Raw genomic sequence first — 17,405 nt, forward strand, 5'->3', positions numbered from 1 at the left:
TGGCCTTTATTTAAATATCACACTGTTTAAAATACAATAAATAAATAGATGGATTTAAATAAGTAAATGCCTTAAAATATTGTTATTTTATACTCTCTTCATGATGGAGTTTATAAATTAGCATTTGTAACATAATTCCTGTATTGACTGTACTGACTGGAGGTATATGTTGTCATGGACTTTGTCTCCAGGGAAATAAGTGCTCATCAAGCTGTCATCTTCAGGGCCTTATTGATAAGACAGAGGAAGATATTTCTGAACAGCTCAATCAAATATGTGAAAAGACTCATCAATACCAGAGGGCATCTTCATCTACAGTGCTTAAAAGTGCACAGTTCTACACAGCACAAAGAAAAATTATTGTCAAAACATACAGTATGTAAATATTTTTGTGGTCTTATTACTATTTGACAAAAATACTAAAATCAAATTGTACAAATATTTACTCTAAAAATGTACTTGCTTTAAATGAATCCAACGTTTCATTCACAGTTTTGACTGAAATCAAAGTTGATTTCGTTTGCAGTGGCAGAACTGAGATATGCTGAAGTTGCTGAGAGACTTCACAGGAATCTAACACTGTTATGGGAGAAGTCCACAGAGCTCGCCAGAAAACTACAGAGGTCCCACAGTCAAATACTAGAACAAATAACTGAAATGCACCACAGTGAGGTATGAGGTTCAATTTTGGATGACATATCCCTGGACAAGTTTGCCATTTGTAATATAAATATGGCTTTAAAAGTTTGGTTTTATAATCTCGTTATGTAAATTTTTACTAACCTTTAGTGAAATTGTCCATGTCAATGTTTTTCTTATTTACTCAAAGTTAAAATATAACTTTTGGTTGATTTGATTTGTGTCTTGGGTTTTGGACATAGGTGGACATCGTCATCAAAGTCCGTGCATGCAAAGGATCATGCAAACAAACCTTTGACCTTCACACTGATCATAAGGTCTTCAAAGCCATAGAGGACAAGATGGCTAAATATGACCTGAGCTTGGCAGCAAAGCAAAACACAATCTATAGGAACCAGGAATTGCGACTGCAACCTATTGTTCAACCACCCATATCTCTTGAATATCGAAAAATACCTTTTGTCCGTTCAAAGCTCCTAACAAAGTTTGAGGATATTGAACAAAACCAGGTGGTTATGGATAAGCTCCTAGAAGATATATGAATTCTGACAGACATACAAAATCGTAGACTTTATTTGATTTAAGCTCAGTGGGTCACTGCATAAGGGCTAAAATGCTTGCTATCTGATTTGTAAGGAGGCTAGATAAGAAGAAAGGTCACAAGAGCTGCATTTATTATATTGTATTTATTATATATTATATTTATTTATGAACATCTATATCATAAATCTTATTGCATTCCATGACATATAATTATCCAACAATTTTTTTCCCCCTTGGTGACAGATAATAAGTGTAATTAAATGACTTTGATGCAGCATTTTATATATATATGCAGTAATGCATTAAGGACAAAACTCAAAGGGGAGTGGAGCAAAATTAGGACATAGATGTGAAAACAATCATATTAACTAAATAAAAAAAGCTACTGCACTGTTACGATATAGAAACGCATTTTGTGAAAAAGACTGATGGGGTTAATCAGTGTAAAAGCTAGGATCTCTAATAACTGTGTGTGTTTGTGGATGTGGCTGTGTAGCGGATGGCATGGGGGTGGGGGGGGTTTGAATTTGGACAATGTTGTCCAAGTTCCAAAACTACCAAAAAGAGAGAAAAAAAATGCTTTAAAACTTGGCTTTATTGTATATATCTCCCAGTGAGGCAGTACAGAATTTATCTATAGAATATGAATGCAAAATCAAAATTAACAAATGTAATTGTATTGAAAACAGAAATGACCCACATTATTATTAATATTATTATTGTTATTGGTATTGCATCTTTATATATTTGCTTTTTTGGCATGAAGTTGGTGCTGGCCAGTATCAGGAGTGTACGTAGTCTGCACTGATATCAGGGGGTCACCCTGAGTACAGAGTTGCCCTATGAAATGGTTATGAAATGTGAAATCAATAATGAATACAATCGGATCTTACTGTGAGGGCTCTGGTCTATCGGTACTATTGTACTGAAACTACATAATCACTATTATGTTGCACAAGTAGCATAGTGAAATAAATAGGATTACTTTAATACCTGAGTAGATCTTCTTAACCAGTGTGCCTAAATAATGAGCTAAAATCCATGATGTCAACAGAAGCATAAAAGCCAATTTTGCAGAATTCAGAGTTTATGTGAAGCTATCTACTACTATTTTCTTTTCTGTTTTAACCTATCTTGTCTTCACTACTAATAAAAGGTATTAATTAATAATTATTAATACTAATAATGAATAATAATTAATTATTATATCCTTTAACATAATTTTATTAATCTGACTGTAATTGTTTGCTGTAATTGTTTGCTGACTGTAATTGTTATGGGGTTAAATAACTTTAGTCTAGTTTCAGGTGGTCAGGGGTCAGATATATGGATATGCAGGGCTTAGACATGCACTCATAGCAATGAGTTCTTGCTAAAGCCAACAGTGTTTAGTTTAATACCAAGCAAAGCTAGGTTTTAACACTGGATTGATTCTAAATTTTATCTTCAAGAGTGCTATCATAAACCAAACAATTTTAACCTCACTGCAACCAAACCATAGAATAAAAAGCAAATAAATAAAGTGCTTGAGTATTTAATTTTAGACGTATAAATTAATGACAGTGGTGCAGCAGCATAATCTTGGTAATCATGGTAAGAAGACAAATTAATGTCAAGTTCTTTTGTAACCTTTGATATTTTTGCTATCTGGTTTTGTCTTAGTTATTCATTTGTATGTTAAAAATACAAATGACAATTTTTCATTGCTATGAATGACGCACATGATTAAAGATTTAGGCGGAGCAGGTTAGAAAATAATCAAGTTTTGGTGGACCAGTTTGACTCCTCACAGCTTTGCTGGCTCAGAATATGTTTTATGTGTGAAGTTCTGGCATTCTGTAAAGAAATTCATGCACAATTGTAATGGTCAGGAACATTGGCTACAATTCAAAAAGCTGAATATAATTGTAATGTATACTAAATATAAACAATATAGAAATATAGAAATTGGCAGTAGTGTGCAGTGTAAAGATAAGCATAGTTGACTGTGTGTGTGTGTGTGTGTGTGTGTGAGGTTGCTTCTAGTTGCTGCCATGGTTCAGAGCCTGTATAGCCTGATGAAGGTCCTCCTCATCCTCTATGTGTTTGCCTTCAGGGAGCAGAAGCACTTCCCTGACCTCAACACAGAGAAAATAGTCCATTGTTGGGATAGCTGGGGTCCTTCACAAACTTCCGGTTCTTGATCCAGCACTGGTTGTAGTAGATTGTCTGGAGGTCAGGAAACAGCAGGTCAGAAAGTCTGAATGATATACTCAGCTGAATTCACTACTCTCTGAAGAGCCCGTCTTTCCTGCTTGGTGCAATTCATGTCTTCTGAGTGGTGGATTTCAGACTCTGCTATGGGAATTCATTAATTGTTTATTGCTTGTTAATTGTTTATTGCTTGTTCATTTATGATTTCAGACTTGCAGCTTGCAAGGTTCCACATGGGTCAAGGGCTTACTTTAATGTAGGAAGGTTCCTCTGAAAACTGTAAGTGTGGCTGAGCCTTGTTAAATTACATTGTGTCTGCATGCTATTCAAGCTTGCTGAACTCCTGTTGCTGTACAAGATCTGATTTTAAGAACTTTACAGTACAGAAGAATAATATTGACTAAATAGTCTTATTAACAGGGGGAAATGTGATTTTTTTTTTGTGTGTGTGTTTTTTCCAGTGTTTACTGTTTTATGCTATGTGTTCTGGATATTATAGATATTAAGATTAAGATTCAGTTTATTGTCATAGCTCAGTACAAGGCAACAAAATGCAGTCTTCACATATCCCAGCTTCTTTAAAAGCTGGGGTCAGAGTGCAGGGTCAGCCAGTGTACACTGCCCCTGGAGCTGACAGCAGAATGATTCAAACAAACAACCCTCCAACTGGTTGCCCAAAACCCACTAGGCTACCACTGTTACCGAACATATAAATATCTGTGTATGCGTGTAATAATAAAACACAACTGAAGATGAAAACTCATTGTAGGGTAACTTTAATGAGTACTTTGTAGACCATATGTATTCTTCAGGTTTTGTCTGTTTTTGCATATATACTGAGATCACATTTTATTCTCTTTTAAAACCAAAAATACTGTGCATAAATAATTTTATAAAGCTCCACAGAAACTTTTAAACAACCAAAGATTTTTTGTGATCGTAACACAACATTGTTACTGATGCCACAATTTACTTTCTTCTTACCTTTTGGCTATGTAATTTATTCTAACATTCCTAGCATTATGAGGAAAAACAAAAACTTAAGGACAGACATGGTCACTCTAAAAGCATCTCATTGTACCTTTTGTTTTATTCTTTTAAAACAGTAGCATGCATGCATATGTGAGTGTGTGTAGATTTGTCTGTGTGTTCACTTTATCTCTGAACAAAATATGGTCTGATCTTCATGCTGATGGCCTTGAGGGAATACCATGAGCCCTTCCAGTTCATCCACACTATACCATCGTCTGTTCCATGTTTGGCCATGTGTTTTGTATAGGAGCCCCCCCAGTAGTATCGGCCATTAGGATTGGCCGAGTGGCATGAATTGTACCACCAACCACCACCATCCTCTTTTGAACATTGCTTTGAAGGATCACCAGGAACCCTATATAAACAAAAATTGAGATATATCAGTGTTTGTTTTGACATACACACTTCACTCTTGTGAAGATGTGGATTATGTCTCCATAAATATATTTCTGTATTCCCAGGACATTATGTAAAGCAAGCAGTGCTCACCATCTGTCATTGTCTCTGTCAAAGGTGCTGAACATCATGCCATTATGGATAGTCATGGTGCGATTTTCACCTTGGAGCTCTGTTGCCCCTTCCAACAGTGTGTTTCCAGCTGTCCCTGAGTACTTGCCCACAGCCAGGATGTAATTTGTGGACTCCCCTTGCACGGTGAACTGCTGATACTGTACCTTTGTCTTAACACCTGTCCAGTCTTGCATCTCAATCAGGATTTCAGTAGGGCCCATCTTGGTGAGCTGACTGATACGGTCATTACCCAGCCAGTACTCACCTAAAGAGCAAAGCAGAAGTGAAACTTAATGAAATATGGAGGGGAAAAAGTGATGTATAATAACGCAGACATTTACAAATTTAGCAAATGAACTGCTGGTAAACTGAAAGATTGAGCAAACTAAATCATGCAGTAGTGTTGTGTCTGCCACTGGCCAATGATAGAGCAAGGAGGGCACAGCTAGAACTCCCAGAATGCCATGCACCTCCAAGCTGACTGTAAAGTAGTTGAAAATGTTTTCAACAGTTGATCCAGGTAATGTGTGTGTGCATGTGTTTATTTTAGGTAGTTGTGCCCTTTTTGGTTAAATTGGTGTTTGGCAATGTATTACCCTCCTTATGTGTGTGTGTCTCTTTTAGATAGCTATCTCCAGTTTCCCTATTAGTTCAATCCTTGTTTGCTTGGGTCAGTTGTATGTCAGCCTTGTTAAAGGCTTTGTTGTTAAAAACAAAGTTTATTTCTGAAGTAGGAATGTCTTCTACCTAGTTTTCTCTGCTATAGTATGATGCTTAACAGACTATGACTTTACAAGTTTACAATCACCTTACCAGGAGTGTTGCAGTGACCTTTCCCCTTATCAAAGGCAATGTTTCCAAAACCTCTCTTGTATTCATCCCAGCGCCTGCCAAAGTCCACGCTACCATCCAGACGACTCTGAATAAGCAGCCAGCCTGGGAAAAAGGAATGGTTAGGAACCTACATCTTTTCAACTCTCCTAGAGAATACTTTTACAATAGACAGTGCGAGTTATATTATGTATGACTATGTATGTGACAAATAAACCAAACTTGAAACTTGAAACTTGAAAAATATATGGTGCTCATTTGGTGCCAGTGATTAGCTGCAATGCCAAATGCATAAACCGCAAATCTAACAACTGGAGGTGTTTTCTTAAAGCTCTTTTCCTCTGTTCTAATGCACTCTGTATAAAGGCATCCGCAAAGACAACAAAAGCACAAGCACCTCCTCTTTCGGTCTCCTGATCACAGTAGATCTTGTATGGCGGCTGTGAGCTTTCTGGCCGCACCAGGTACATCTCTGATGTGGTGCCTCCTTTGCGGATGATGTCCTCACAGTCTTTCCCGGACACCACAGGAATAGGGCAGGAGACTGTACACGGCTCTGCGCATTTGTCTTTCTGAGCCGCTATGGCTTTTTCTAGCCGCTGGATCTTGTCTCTGATTTTTTCCAGTACAGACTGAAGAATTTTAATATTCTGAGGAAATGTGATGTCTACAGTCTCCTTTACAAAGACATGCTGAGTCTCTAGGTCATTTGTGTACTGATTAGACAGCTGGTCATTACCTAAGGGTGTAGAGAAAAGGTTCACATGTATGTCTATGTCCAAAGGAAATGGACCAAACTTCCAGATCATTATGGACTTCATCTGACATAAGGATAATTAATAATTGGTTTTACATAAAACCAAACATTAATAAATTGGTAAAAAAAATATGCAAATTGTTGGTAATTCATTTTGAACCAATATAGTATGTGTAATCATGGAACTTTTAACTGCTGCTTTTATTAACTTGAATAGCCTTTAAGTTGGCTTTGGAGAAAGGCGCTTCACATTCATACATGAACTCAACATTAAAAGGAAAGAACTATTTGGACCGAGTTTATAATAATATTTAATATTTACAACTGATCGACCTTCTAATTTAATGCTAACATACTCTTGTGTGAGTTCATGTCTAATTCTGATGTGCTCTTACCACTGCTTATTCTCTGTCTCTCTGTGACCTCTGCAGTCATGTCCACCACATATCTGAAGACAGAGTTTGAGGTGTGGGACAGAGACTCCACGTCTTTCTTCAGCTGAGCCACGGTGGGCTTAACACTCCGCTCCTGTTTCTGCAGAGCTACTTTCAGCTCACAGCCTGTAGGGCACAGCACCCCCTACAGGGAGAACAACAAGAAGTCAAACCAGTATGAACAGTGGTCACTGACCTTCCACCAATCCCATTCCACTAACCACATCTTCACAATACTTTGTTTTAGATGGATATAGTGTGTTGGTTTGCTGATCTCATGACCAGGGTTTGGTGAATTATATACGATAGGAAAAGGTAGAAAAGTTGTGGTTGTATTAAATTTACATTGGAAGTATTAACATGTCAGTGTAATCTTGTGTAACAAATACTGTTTTTATTGTATTTATAAGTTTCATTATGTCAATGTAATCTTGTGTAAGGGACTTGGCAAGCAGTGTTCCAATGAAAATATATCCTTTAATAAGAAACTCTTAAGGAAGCTTATCCTACATTCCTCAAGGGACTCTGTAACTGGATTAGGTATAATTAGCAGTCATATTAACTGGTCACTTTACAATAGATTAGGCAGTATCTCCTTCAATAATAAGAAAAGTAGGACCATTAAATGTTTATAGTATAGTTTTTATAGTATACTTAATCTTTTTGCTAAGGGGCAGCATTGACCTGTCTATCACCATAAGTACATAAATACCGCTGATTTGACCAACTTGAATTTGTGAATCAGACAAGGCCAAACAAATGAACAAAATGTTCTTTTGCATAAATGTGAGTTTGTGTATCTATTTGGTACTCATATTTAATTGTTAGACTGGAACATAGCCTTTACCATTGACTCTGAAGCGTGGGTGCATCCACCACTGTCTGGCTGCTCCTCTGGTTCCTCTTGAGCACCTCTCAATGGGGTGTCAGTTGGTCGTGCTGAATAACGGCTGCCTCCACTAATTGGGGGTGGAGCCACAACAGGTATGTAAATCTCACGGCCCCTGGAAACAGGTCGATGACCTCGGGGATCTACGTCTTCTTTGGGCTAAAGAAGACAATCACCAAAGTCTTTTAGAGGGTCTGAGTTTGCAAAGTGTTGGACAGTCCGTGAACATTCTTTGTGAGTATATTTTGTAGTTAAATCCCTTTTTAAATTAGGACATTTCTGTTTCTTGGAGGTTTACAGCACTGTGCTCAATTCTGAGCCTTCATGTTTTCTTTTGAATTTCAAACACTACTATACCAGTTACTCTAACATTTACCATGACCTTCCTCATAAGAACTTTAGAACTGTTGAATTACTCATTACAGTCTTTAATTTAATTTTATTTTGATCACAGGTCCCAAGGAAAAAAAGAAGACTTACCGGTAGTGTTTTTGACTCCTGCAACAGAGAGAGAACAGGTCAAATAACTGCTTTTTTATTCAGACCATACAGAAATGGGAAAATAAATACATGTGAATCCACATACCGAATTGTAATCATCATAATCCTGAGTGAGCGCTCCACTCACACATAGACAGAGCAATAGGAGGAACTTCATTCTGGAAAGCAAGGCACTCAGACACTGACTGTGGCCCCACTTATTCTTAGTACATCCCTCAGTACTACACTTCCTGCATTTATATCCCATGGCCCCCTCCAAACCTCCCACATGTTAATCCTGCACTGTTATAGGATTGACTGAAGGGCATGTTGGGTATTCATTAACTCAAGAGATCTTAGTATCAGCAAACACTTAGAGAATCATTTTTGGGAAATGTGGCAACATAGATGTTCTATGTTGCAAGTTGAAAGCAGCACAATTATGCACATTGACTAATTTGTAATAATTTGAATTGTACATTCAGAGGGAAAACAGTGAGGGAACCTGCAGTGGTGTGAAAAATATTAATTATTCTGCTCATTTTATGCTAAACAGAGACTACTTTGCTGCATTATCAAGTTGCAAATGACATAACTTTAACTACTTTGTTAAGCAAAAATGTATTTCATTTTTATACATTTTAAAATAATTAATAGGCAAAACAAGAACTTTGTTTGCAAGCTGTAATAATCAAATTGGACAGAATTTTAGTGACATTTTTATCTATCACTGATATATATATATTATATTTCCCTTTTTTTAGGAATTTTGTTACATATAATAATAATAATAATAATAATAATAATAATAATAATCGAGTCTGTTGGTCTTTGCCAAAATGGAGCCTATACAAGAAAAAATGCTATAAAACATTTAGCTGTATGATTTTTTGTTTTAGGAAAATTCCTAAAGCTCAAAGTGTCATGCTCCAATGTTTGCGCAAGTGTGGCCGGTCATGGCTGACGGATGTTATTTAGGTGTTAATACCAGAAAAGAATGTACTTTAGTGATATGCAAAATATTTAATGATATGCAAATGATACTTTAATGATATACAAATTCATTTGGAATTAGGTTCACCAGAATTGTCTAGTGCAAACGTGTGCATGCAGACACCATTATTGGTGGGTACAAAGTGTACACTTTGTTTTTCTCCTTGATTCTTAGTCTAAGGTGTGGGTGGTAAATGGTTGAACCTTTATCGGATGAACACAGTGACCACACAAAACACACTGAATCACTTGCTGAATCATCAGTTTGATGCCATTTCTCAGTATAGAGTACCATGAGATGGCAGAACACAAGCAGCGGTTTTAGATGAACTACAGCACCAGCTACATATCAAAGATCAAATAAAACAGAATTCAACCAGCACAGTTCTGATTGTTTATAATTAATGTTGAGTACTCATAAACTTGGAATAATCCACTTCTGAATCATTTTAAATCTGCGCACATTGTTTTCATACTTTCAGTTTTTTTTTTGTTGTTTTTTTACAGTTCTGCAGTTAGCATGTAATATGATATTCTCAGATGTATCGGACAAAGCTAATCTTGTTGGTTCATTGCTTGGTGCTTGAAATTGTTAAAATGCCATATGCCACAAAAAAAACATAAACAGTGGTTTATTCATCATGTCACACAACATGGGAAACAAAATGAATCTTTTGATGTTGCTAAACCAATGACTTTTACAGTAGTGTGTATGGTAAGGTTTTTAAAAGCAGTCTCCTTGTCTGTGCAGATGATCTGTATAAACTCTCTCAAGATCTAGACAAGTCTATAAAAGCTATGATCCATGATTTAAACCATAGTAGCTACAAATAAAAGGAAATGCAGTGTTCTCCTGCGGTTCAGAGATCACGAACTCACTCCTAACTCACAGTGATGGGCTTATAAATAAAACTCAAGGGCATACACAGAATCCAAGGTCATTACTGGAATGTCTGAGGCATTTGTGTTAATAGGTTAAAAGCAAGGAGCCATGAACAAAAGAGCTTACTGAGACTTTCTTACAGTACTCCTCAAACCACTGCTTGAAGGATTATTTTGATTACCACTAAAATGTTAGCCATTCTCCAGCCCACACCTAGTCAAACACATACTCATACTCATACTCAATCACCCACAAAACACACGTCTCTATCACCCATCCAATCAGACACCTCCAACCTGTCTAACCAGCCCTTCTACCAATCGTCCACTTATTGATCATCACATACACCTGCACCTTGGTACACTCAAGTTATTTAAGCACACAGGTGGCTCCAGTCTTTCCTAAGTATGCATGTCTAGCAAGTCCAAAGAACTCAAGTATGTCTTGTCCCTTCATTCAAACTGTCACAGGGACATATTTTGCACAGTAGTACAACCTATATCTATGTAAAAAAGTTTAAATTATTTGGATGTGCTACATGGATTTAAGTAGGCCTCAAATGTTAATACATGCCTTAAAAATAAATTGAGCAAATATTGATTTATTTGGTTCATGACCACAAAGTAACCTTGGTAAATGAAAGAAGGAAAGACAGTCAAATAGTCTGCAATGCCAGTTTTCTTAAAATTTCATTGCACTTCAGAGCTACTTTCCTAAATAGTGCAATATCAAATCAAATGTATTTTTATAGCACTTTTTACAACAGATGTTGTCACAAAGCAGCTTTACAAATGTCCAAGTCCAAGCCCCCAGTAAGCAAGCCAAGGGCAACAGTGGCAAAGAAAAACTCCCTAGAGCATGAGGAAGAAACCTTGACAAGAACCAAAACTCAAAGGGGGGGGACCCATCCTCCTCTGGCCGACAATGGTCACCACAATAATAACAATTTTAAGAGAAAAATAAATGAAAAAACAAGCAATTCGTATCTAGTCTAACTTTCCAGAGGTCCTAGTCTTGTCCCGAAGGTGCACATGTGTCTGTGACCCATCCCTCAAGAGAACGTCCATTAAGGGCAGAAGTAGTTGGCTGTGGTAGAGGTGTGATGGGCTACAACAGGGCACATCAGAGGGTGGTAGGAGTAGCCATGGCAGGTGCCACGGGTTGAGGCTCAGTAACATCATGACATCATGGGTAGGTGTTCCTCTGCAGAAAGAGAGACTAGATTAGGCATGTCCAGGGATGACTATGTATAAATTAGGGAACTATAATGTGCAATGATGGACTCCGGTAGATCTAGCTATGGGAGCACAGCTAAAAGGAAAGAGCCAGAAGGAAACATATGCATGAGGGCACCCTGGAACATCAGCACTCCGCTATGCTCAGTCAACAAACTTGAGTGACAAAAGAAAGGTGAACATCATAACATCCAAATTTACCATAAATCTTAATGCCCATGGACCCCCAGATTTACAATTTTACCTAATCTACACCCTTACCTAATATCAATAGCAACATATGAAGGCATTCCCAGGATGGGGATAGAAAGGAAATTGAACTTTATTTCCACTTGAGTGGACCTCAGAGGGAGGAAACTCAATGACTGCAGATATGTTACACTGATATCAAACACTAAGATGTAGATTTATGGCCTTTTAGCTACAGTCTTGTGTAAAACTGTTGAAGTTGACTTTATGTAGTTGCACAAGATTTCATTTTTTGTTACGTGGATTATGAAATCCTGAACTGACCCAGGCCACAGCTTTCAATCTTCTAAGCTCTTATTACACTTTACTAAATGTAGTATGTACAATATTTATATATATGAATCAGAATATCCAGTATATTAAGTCCACTTATCTCATAGATCATAGATGCATTGTGCAGATGTACATTCACAGGCTATAATACATCAGCAAATTAGCAACACTGAAACACTTTTGTACTGGTATGAGTGGATTATTTATTTTGAAAAGACACAACGAATGAAATTCAGTTGAAAATATGTACTGTATTTTGTGAAAATGTGCAATGTTGTGCAAATACATTTTTAACTTTAATGAAATAAAGAAGAGAGCAACCTATAGGTGACAAAGAATGTCATATCATCATGAAAAACATAAACTGCACAATGTCGACACATTTCTTAATAAAGATGCTTCCTTATTTTGTACCATGAAACAGCATGAATTCATTTGACGTTTCAGCTATGAAGATATGGAGACGTAGCGATAAATACTCCAAATGACCTGAAATATGTCAGACATTTTTATTTGGGGTTAGTAGCCATGTTTTACTAACTGGAAATATTCTGTATAAACAAACCCAATCCAAATATCTCACGATGGCAAATTAAATTCAGCCAATAAGTTAGGAAAAGCAAAGTGGTTTGCCATAAAAAAATAGCCAACAATGGTCAGAAATGGACCATCACTGAAGACCTGGAATATGAATAGCACAAACCATTCTGGAGAGAGGCAGAATTTGAACTCGAATGAATTCATACATCAGAACTGATTGTCCTTCACCACCTATATTTCACCCATGGATAAATACATGGCATTCACTGATTTAGCACTTCATAGCACATATTCAGAGATCATTCAAAAGACTCACAGTGATGAAAATATCCTAGCATAGTGAATACAAATGATGAAACAATTTGTAATATTTAGGATTTTGCTTCTCATCTCCATAAAGAAAATGTTTGTGTCTGTTCATTTATGGCAAGGGATTAACAATAAAATGATGAAGAGCAACAGCTCTCTAACTGCCAAAGTCTGGCTATTTTTGGATGATTGACCATTCTCAATTCCACAGTAACATGTATATGTGTAAAAACTCCAGCAACCCTGTTGATAACTCATAGAGTCATACCTGAACAATACCAACAACCATGCCACAAGCATTGCTGAGTTTCTGATGATTTCAGACTGAAGAGACTTCAGACTGCCCTCCAAGGTACTGCGGACCTTCTACACCTGCACTATCGAGAGCATCCTTACGGGGAACATCACAGTCTGGTTTGGGAACAGCACCAAGCAGGACAGACAACCATTCTAAACGGTGGTGCGTTCAGCAGAGTGCATCACTCATATGGAACTTCCTGACCTGCAGACCATCTATTACAAGCAGTGCCAGATCAAGGCCAGGAGGATTGTGAAGGACCCCACCCATCCCAACAATAGGCTCTTCTCTCTGTTGAGGTCAGGGAAGCGCTTTCGCTCCCTGAAGACCAAGACAGAGAGACTGAAGAGGAGCTTCTTCCCACAGGCCATTCAGGCCCTGAATCAGGGAAACTGATAAACTGTGGGGACCACCACCACCATGTAACTGTAAATATGTCAATTGTAAGCTGGAACTGTACATTGTGTACATACATATCCATATATACATTGTACATTGTGTATATAAACATATTATACATATATTGTACATACATTGTTAATTTATTTTGTATATATATAGATATATATTTCCCTATACACCCCTGTTTTTTTCCTCAGTTTGGACAGAGCACTCTCAAACCATTTCACTGCGAGTTATACTGTGTATGACTATGTATGTGACAAATAAACAAATAATCCAGATTGATATCCAGTCAGAGACGGTTCTGTGGCCAGATATTAAGCAGTGGTAAAAGGTGTGGTGGGTGGATAACAACATGACAACATATACCAATAATTACAATTATCATACAAATGTATATAATGCACCTTTAAGATAAGTGCATCTATTAAAGGAGTTGTTGACAGTAAGCGTAAGACAGCTTTTCTAATAGTGGCCAGTAATGGTATTTCAGTGTTAATGATTTGCTTAGAGCCAATTCATATTCGCTCGTGTAGTGGTCTTGTGGTCAGAAACGATCCAGTGATGAACAAAGCAGAAGGTTGTTGACAAATTATGAGCAGCGACAGAGAGGTTGTAATGTGTAATTATACCCTCTTAAGACAGGTTATAGCATGTTATTATACCCTTATAAGACAGATATACACAATGAAGAGAGGCAATGTAATCATAACAAAGGGGGTGGTGAGTGTACAAACACAATATATTCTTGACTAGACTGTCGGCTGCACTTCAGTGGAACTGCAACAGCTTGTGGTCAGATATAAAACCTAGTGAAGGAGCCCATTGGACCACAGACTACATGTAGGCACTGGATGCCCAAGAGTGGCGCAGCAGGTCACTGCCAGTACACCTACCACACATGACAAAAAGCAATGTAAAGCGTCAGTGAAAACAATCAACTTGGTTTCTGTTTTTAATATACATCATTGTTAATTTGGCTGCTTTAGCCAAATTACTCCAATCTGCACCTCGGCTGATTCTCTCATAATTTGTATGTATATCAAACTTTAAATGAGATGAAGAGCTGTAACATGGTGCTGGTATTGACCAGAACACTGGCCACACCCTACTAAACTAAGAGGTAGAAAGGAGAGGAAGTTAAAAAAAAAATGGTGTCAAATTTGACCAATGTTGCTAACAACTTTCAGCCATACCAAAATATTTACCTTATATGGAGTGAAATGCTTTCAAGATTTTTTTAACTGCTGCATTGTGTTACTGGCTATATAGTTTCAAGTGAATGCCCGGGTATAAAAGGAGGTTCCTTATTTCAGCTGGTAAACCTTTTCACCAAAGGAGCAGGAATACTCACTTGCTGTGTTATTGACTGTGGCTACCCTGGTATGATTTTTTATAATACATGCATTGAACTGTATTTTCACAGTACTCCTGCATTATTTGTACCAAACCAAAGCAGTATTCTTGTAATTATACATTATATCTGTGTATTTTTAAAGGTTTTACCCAAAATGCAGTTTTTCATGGTTTTTGTCCTCATTATCTTGGCTCTGAATGGATATGAAACAGGTAAATTCATGAAACATACTGAAAAAACATACTGGGCTGTTGCTTATGCTAATAATTTCATTTTAATTGCTTTCGTGTTGCTACAGTTAGAATTGAAAGAAAGTGCCCCAGCGATTGGGAGAAATTTGGAAAATACTGCTATAAATACATAGCTGAGTCCAAGCCATGGGCTGAGGCCGAGGTATCTGCTCTTTAATTCACATCTGTCAGCACCCAATTTACATAGCAAGCAAACTTCATACACACTTCTCAGTGTTTTCTTTTTATTTCATCAGCAAAACTGCCTGTCCTTGGGGGGCAACCTTGCATCTGTGCACAACAAAGAAACGCACAATTTCCTCCAGAACTATGTGAAAAGTAAGGCTGGAAAGTATGACCGTACCTGGATCGGCCTTCACGACGCACCTCAGGTAACTGACTGACCTCCTTTAAACTGACAACCTTCCTTGACAACCTTCCTTGTCAAAGGAAATGGATTTGGTTGTTGTTGAATAGAGTAAAAATAATGATTAAAAATAATGACAATGAATAATGAAAGCCTGAAAACACAAACTGAATCTTGTGTTGATGTAACACTTAGAGCATAGTTATATTGTTCTTAAGTGCAATGTAATAACAATTACTACATGTTTTTTTGGACTTTATTTATAACTACAATTAAACTAGGTCTGCAGATTAAGGTATGGGTAAAAAAGGAAATAAATAAATAAACAAGATAAATATTTTACACAAGTACATAAAATGGACCATTCCAGAGAATTGTTCCCGCCAATGCTAAATCCAAAATACTTTTCTGCCAGCTCAGTAAAATCAGGGTCAAAGGTGAAATACTTTTTACCATAAAATAATTTATGAAATCAATTATTACATTTACTGCATTTATTACAATAATTCATTAGATATATTACAAGACAAGATTTTTAAATTATTTTTTCTGTTGTTTTTTTTTTTTCAAGGATTTTATTTGGTTTTGGAGTGATGGTACCAAGTTTGACTTTGATGCATGGCATTCTGGAGAGCCAAACAACGGAGGATGGACAGAGAAATGTGTTGAAATGAACTTTGGAGGTAAACCCACAAGTCCCCCATTTTTTTAAATGATACACAGTGCTCATACACACTCACCATTATTAAGAACTGCAGAACACACTACTGTCATTATTAAGAGTGAAGAATGCACACAGAAAGAACATACTCTTGTCATTACTTGTCACTACTAAGAGCTGGAGAAATATGTAGGAATTAATTATGGAGGTAAACCCACAAGTCACCCACTTAACCCTTCAGCCTAAACACTCAGAAACCAAATTTTTCCACAAAAAATGTTTTCTATCATGTATGAAATGATGCTCTTTGCAATGATTATGCCTATAATTAATAGATTTTTGAAATTCTCTAGATGAACACCTGTGGAATGATGACCGCTGTAGTTATGGCCATTACTCTGTGTGTCAAAAACAAGCAAAGATTCAGTTTCCCCCCATGGCAAAATAACTGTCATCCTGTCGTCAAAACTGTAATCACAAAAAAATGCATTTGACAAACAACTTTTCTTGCATTAGAAAAAAAAAAACTTTTAATAAAGCTTTGTTTTCATGAATTTCAAATAATATCAGTTTCATGACTTGCTGTTTGCACCTAAAATAGGTAAAAATAGCTAAAACCTTATTTAAAAAAACAATATGCTTATTGGTCATTAATGTTAAGTTGTCAGTGGTTGTCAGCACACTAAACTATTGCTAGCCAACTGACTATACGTTTGTTATCTGCTTTCCGATCCTTATATGTAGCTAGTTTGTATGACACATTCTGTTCCATTAGATTTGATCATCAGTAACAGATATGGAAACGTATGGAAACTGATTTACAGATATGAAAAGTGTGAACAAATGCTCACCTTAAAGCCTGAACACTATTAACAACCCACTTCTAAGATTTAACCTGTTCTGTTTACTGCATAATAACAGTAGTAAATGAGTTGAAAAAATACTTCAAATGTAACAAAGCATAAATGATAAATAATGGTCTTGTAAATAGTGGTGAAAAATAAATCAACTGCACTTCACTAACGATTAACCTTTTGGCTTATGTGATCCATCACCTACGGCATCAGTGTGACAAATGTAAATCTTTGTTTTATGTTAGCTTTTCTGTTAGCTGATGGCTAGCCTGTACATGGAAAGTTCACGAGACACTTCAGTTCACACAAGGAAACAAGTGCATAATATAACATATAGCTAAGACCCATTTCGGAGCATCTGAATATGAGAACTGCTAGAACTACTCATCATTTTGAACATAAACTGGAGGACCAGGGTTTTTCTATACCCTTAAAGTGTGATTGCT

The 17,405-nt window shown here is 36.8% G+C and overlaps 2 protein-coding genes and 1 long non-coding RNA gene across 4 annotated transcripts; 2 read left to right on the forward strand and 1 right to left on the reverse strand.

Annotated features, from left to right (window-relative positions):
- The first annotated feature begins 504 nt into the window (after window positions 1-504).
- Window positions 505-4,467, forward strand: LOC145652087 (uncharacterized). The gene is made up of 2 exons (XR_014118292.1): window positions 505-672; window positions 882-4,467. It is a non-coding gene; the product is annotated as an uncharacterized LOC145652087 (long non-coding RNA).
- fgb (fibrinogen beta chain) lies at window positions 4,135-8,556 on the reverse strand. 2 transcript variants are annotated; one of them, XM_027006168.3, is made up of 8 exons: window positions 8,415-8,556; window positions 8,309-8,326; window positions 7,787-7,987; window positions 6,901-7,084; window positions 6,146-6,487; window positions 5,731-5,853; window positions 4,897-5,182; window positions 4,135-4,762 (listed from the first exon to the last, which is right to left on the reverse strand). In XM_027006168.3, the coding sequence occupies exons 1-8, from the start codon at window positions 8,484-8,486 to the stop codon at window positions 4,531-4,533; spliced, it is 1,458 nt and encodes a 485-aa protein (XP_026861969.2). In that variant the 5' UTR covers window positions 8,487-8,556; the 3' UTR covers window positions 4,135-4,530. The 2 variants fall into 2 exon arrangements, with proteins under 2 accessions (XP_026861969.2, XP_026861970.2); XM_027006169.3 differs by having other exon boundaries at window positions 7,787-7,898; window positions 8,415-8,549.
- A 6,213-nt stretch (window positions 8,557-14,769) lies between these two features.
- eslec (eosinophil lineage-specific marker) lies at window positions 14,770-16,669 on the forward strand. The gene is made up of 6 exons (XM_027006158.3): window positions 14,770-14,873; window positions 14,990-15,059; window positions 15,146-15,240; window positions 15,335-15,469; window positions 16,016-16,127; window positions 16,459-16,669. The coding sequence occupies exons 2-6, from the start codon at window positions 15,002-15,004 to the stop codon at window positions 16,551-16,553; spliced, it is 495 nt and encodes a 164-aa protein (XP_026861959.2). The 5' UTR covers window positions 14,770-14,873; window positions 14,990-15,001; the 3' UTR covers window positions 16,554-16,669.
- The last annotated feature ends 736 nt before the right edge of the window (window positions 16,670-17,405 follow it).

The sequence above is a fragment of the Electrophorus electricus genome, chromosome 18, assembly GCF_041902795.1.
Source record: "Electrophorus electricus isolate QZ-2024a chromosome 18, ASM4190279v1, whole genome shotgun sequence".
NCBI lineage: Eukaryota > Metazoa > Chordata > Actinopteri > Gymnotiformes > Gymnotidae > Electrophorus > Electrophorus electricus.

Coding starts and splice junctions, on each gene's coding strand:
- fgb (XM_027006168.3), bottom strand. CDS start 8,486: ATGAAGTTCCTCCTATTGCTCTGTCTATGTGTGAGTGGAGCGCTCACT. Junction 7,085..7,786: donor CCCACGCTTCAGAGTCAATG/GTAAAGGCTATG, acceptor TTCTCCCTGTAG/GGGGTGCTGTGCCCTACAGG. Junction 5,854..6,145: donor TCAGGAGACCGAAAGAGGAG/GTGCTTGTGCTT, acceptor CCTTTTTCCCAG/GCTGGCTGCTTATTCAGAGT.
- eslec (XM_027006158.3), top strand. CDS start 15,002: ATGCAGTTTTTCATGGTTTTTGTCCTCATTATCTTGGCTCTGAATGGA. Junction 15,241..15,334: donor AGCCATGGGCTGAGGCCGAG/GTATCTGCTCTT, acceptor TTATTTCATCAG/CAAAACTGCCTGTCCTTGGG. Junction 15,470..16,015: donor GCCTTCACGACGCACCTCAG/GTAACTGACTGA, acceptor TTTTTTTTCAAG/GATTTTATTTGGTTTTGGAG.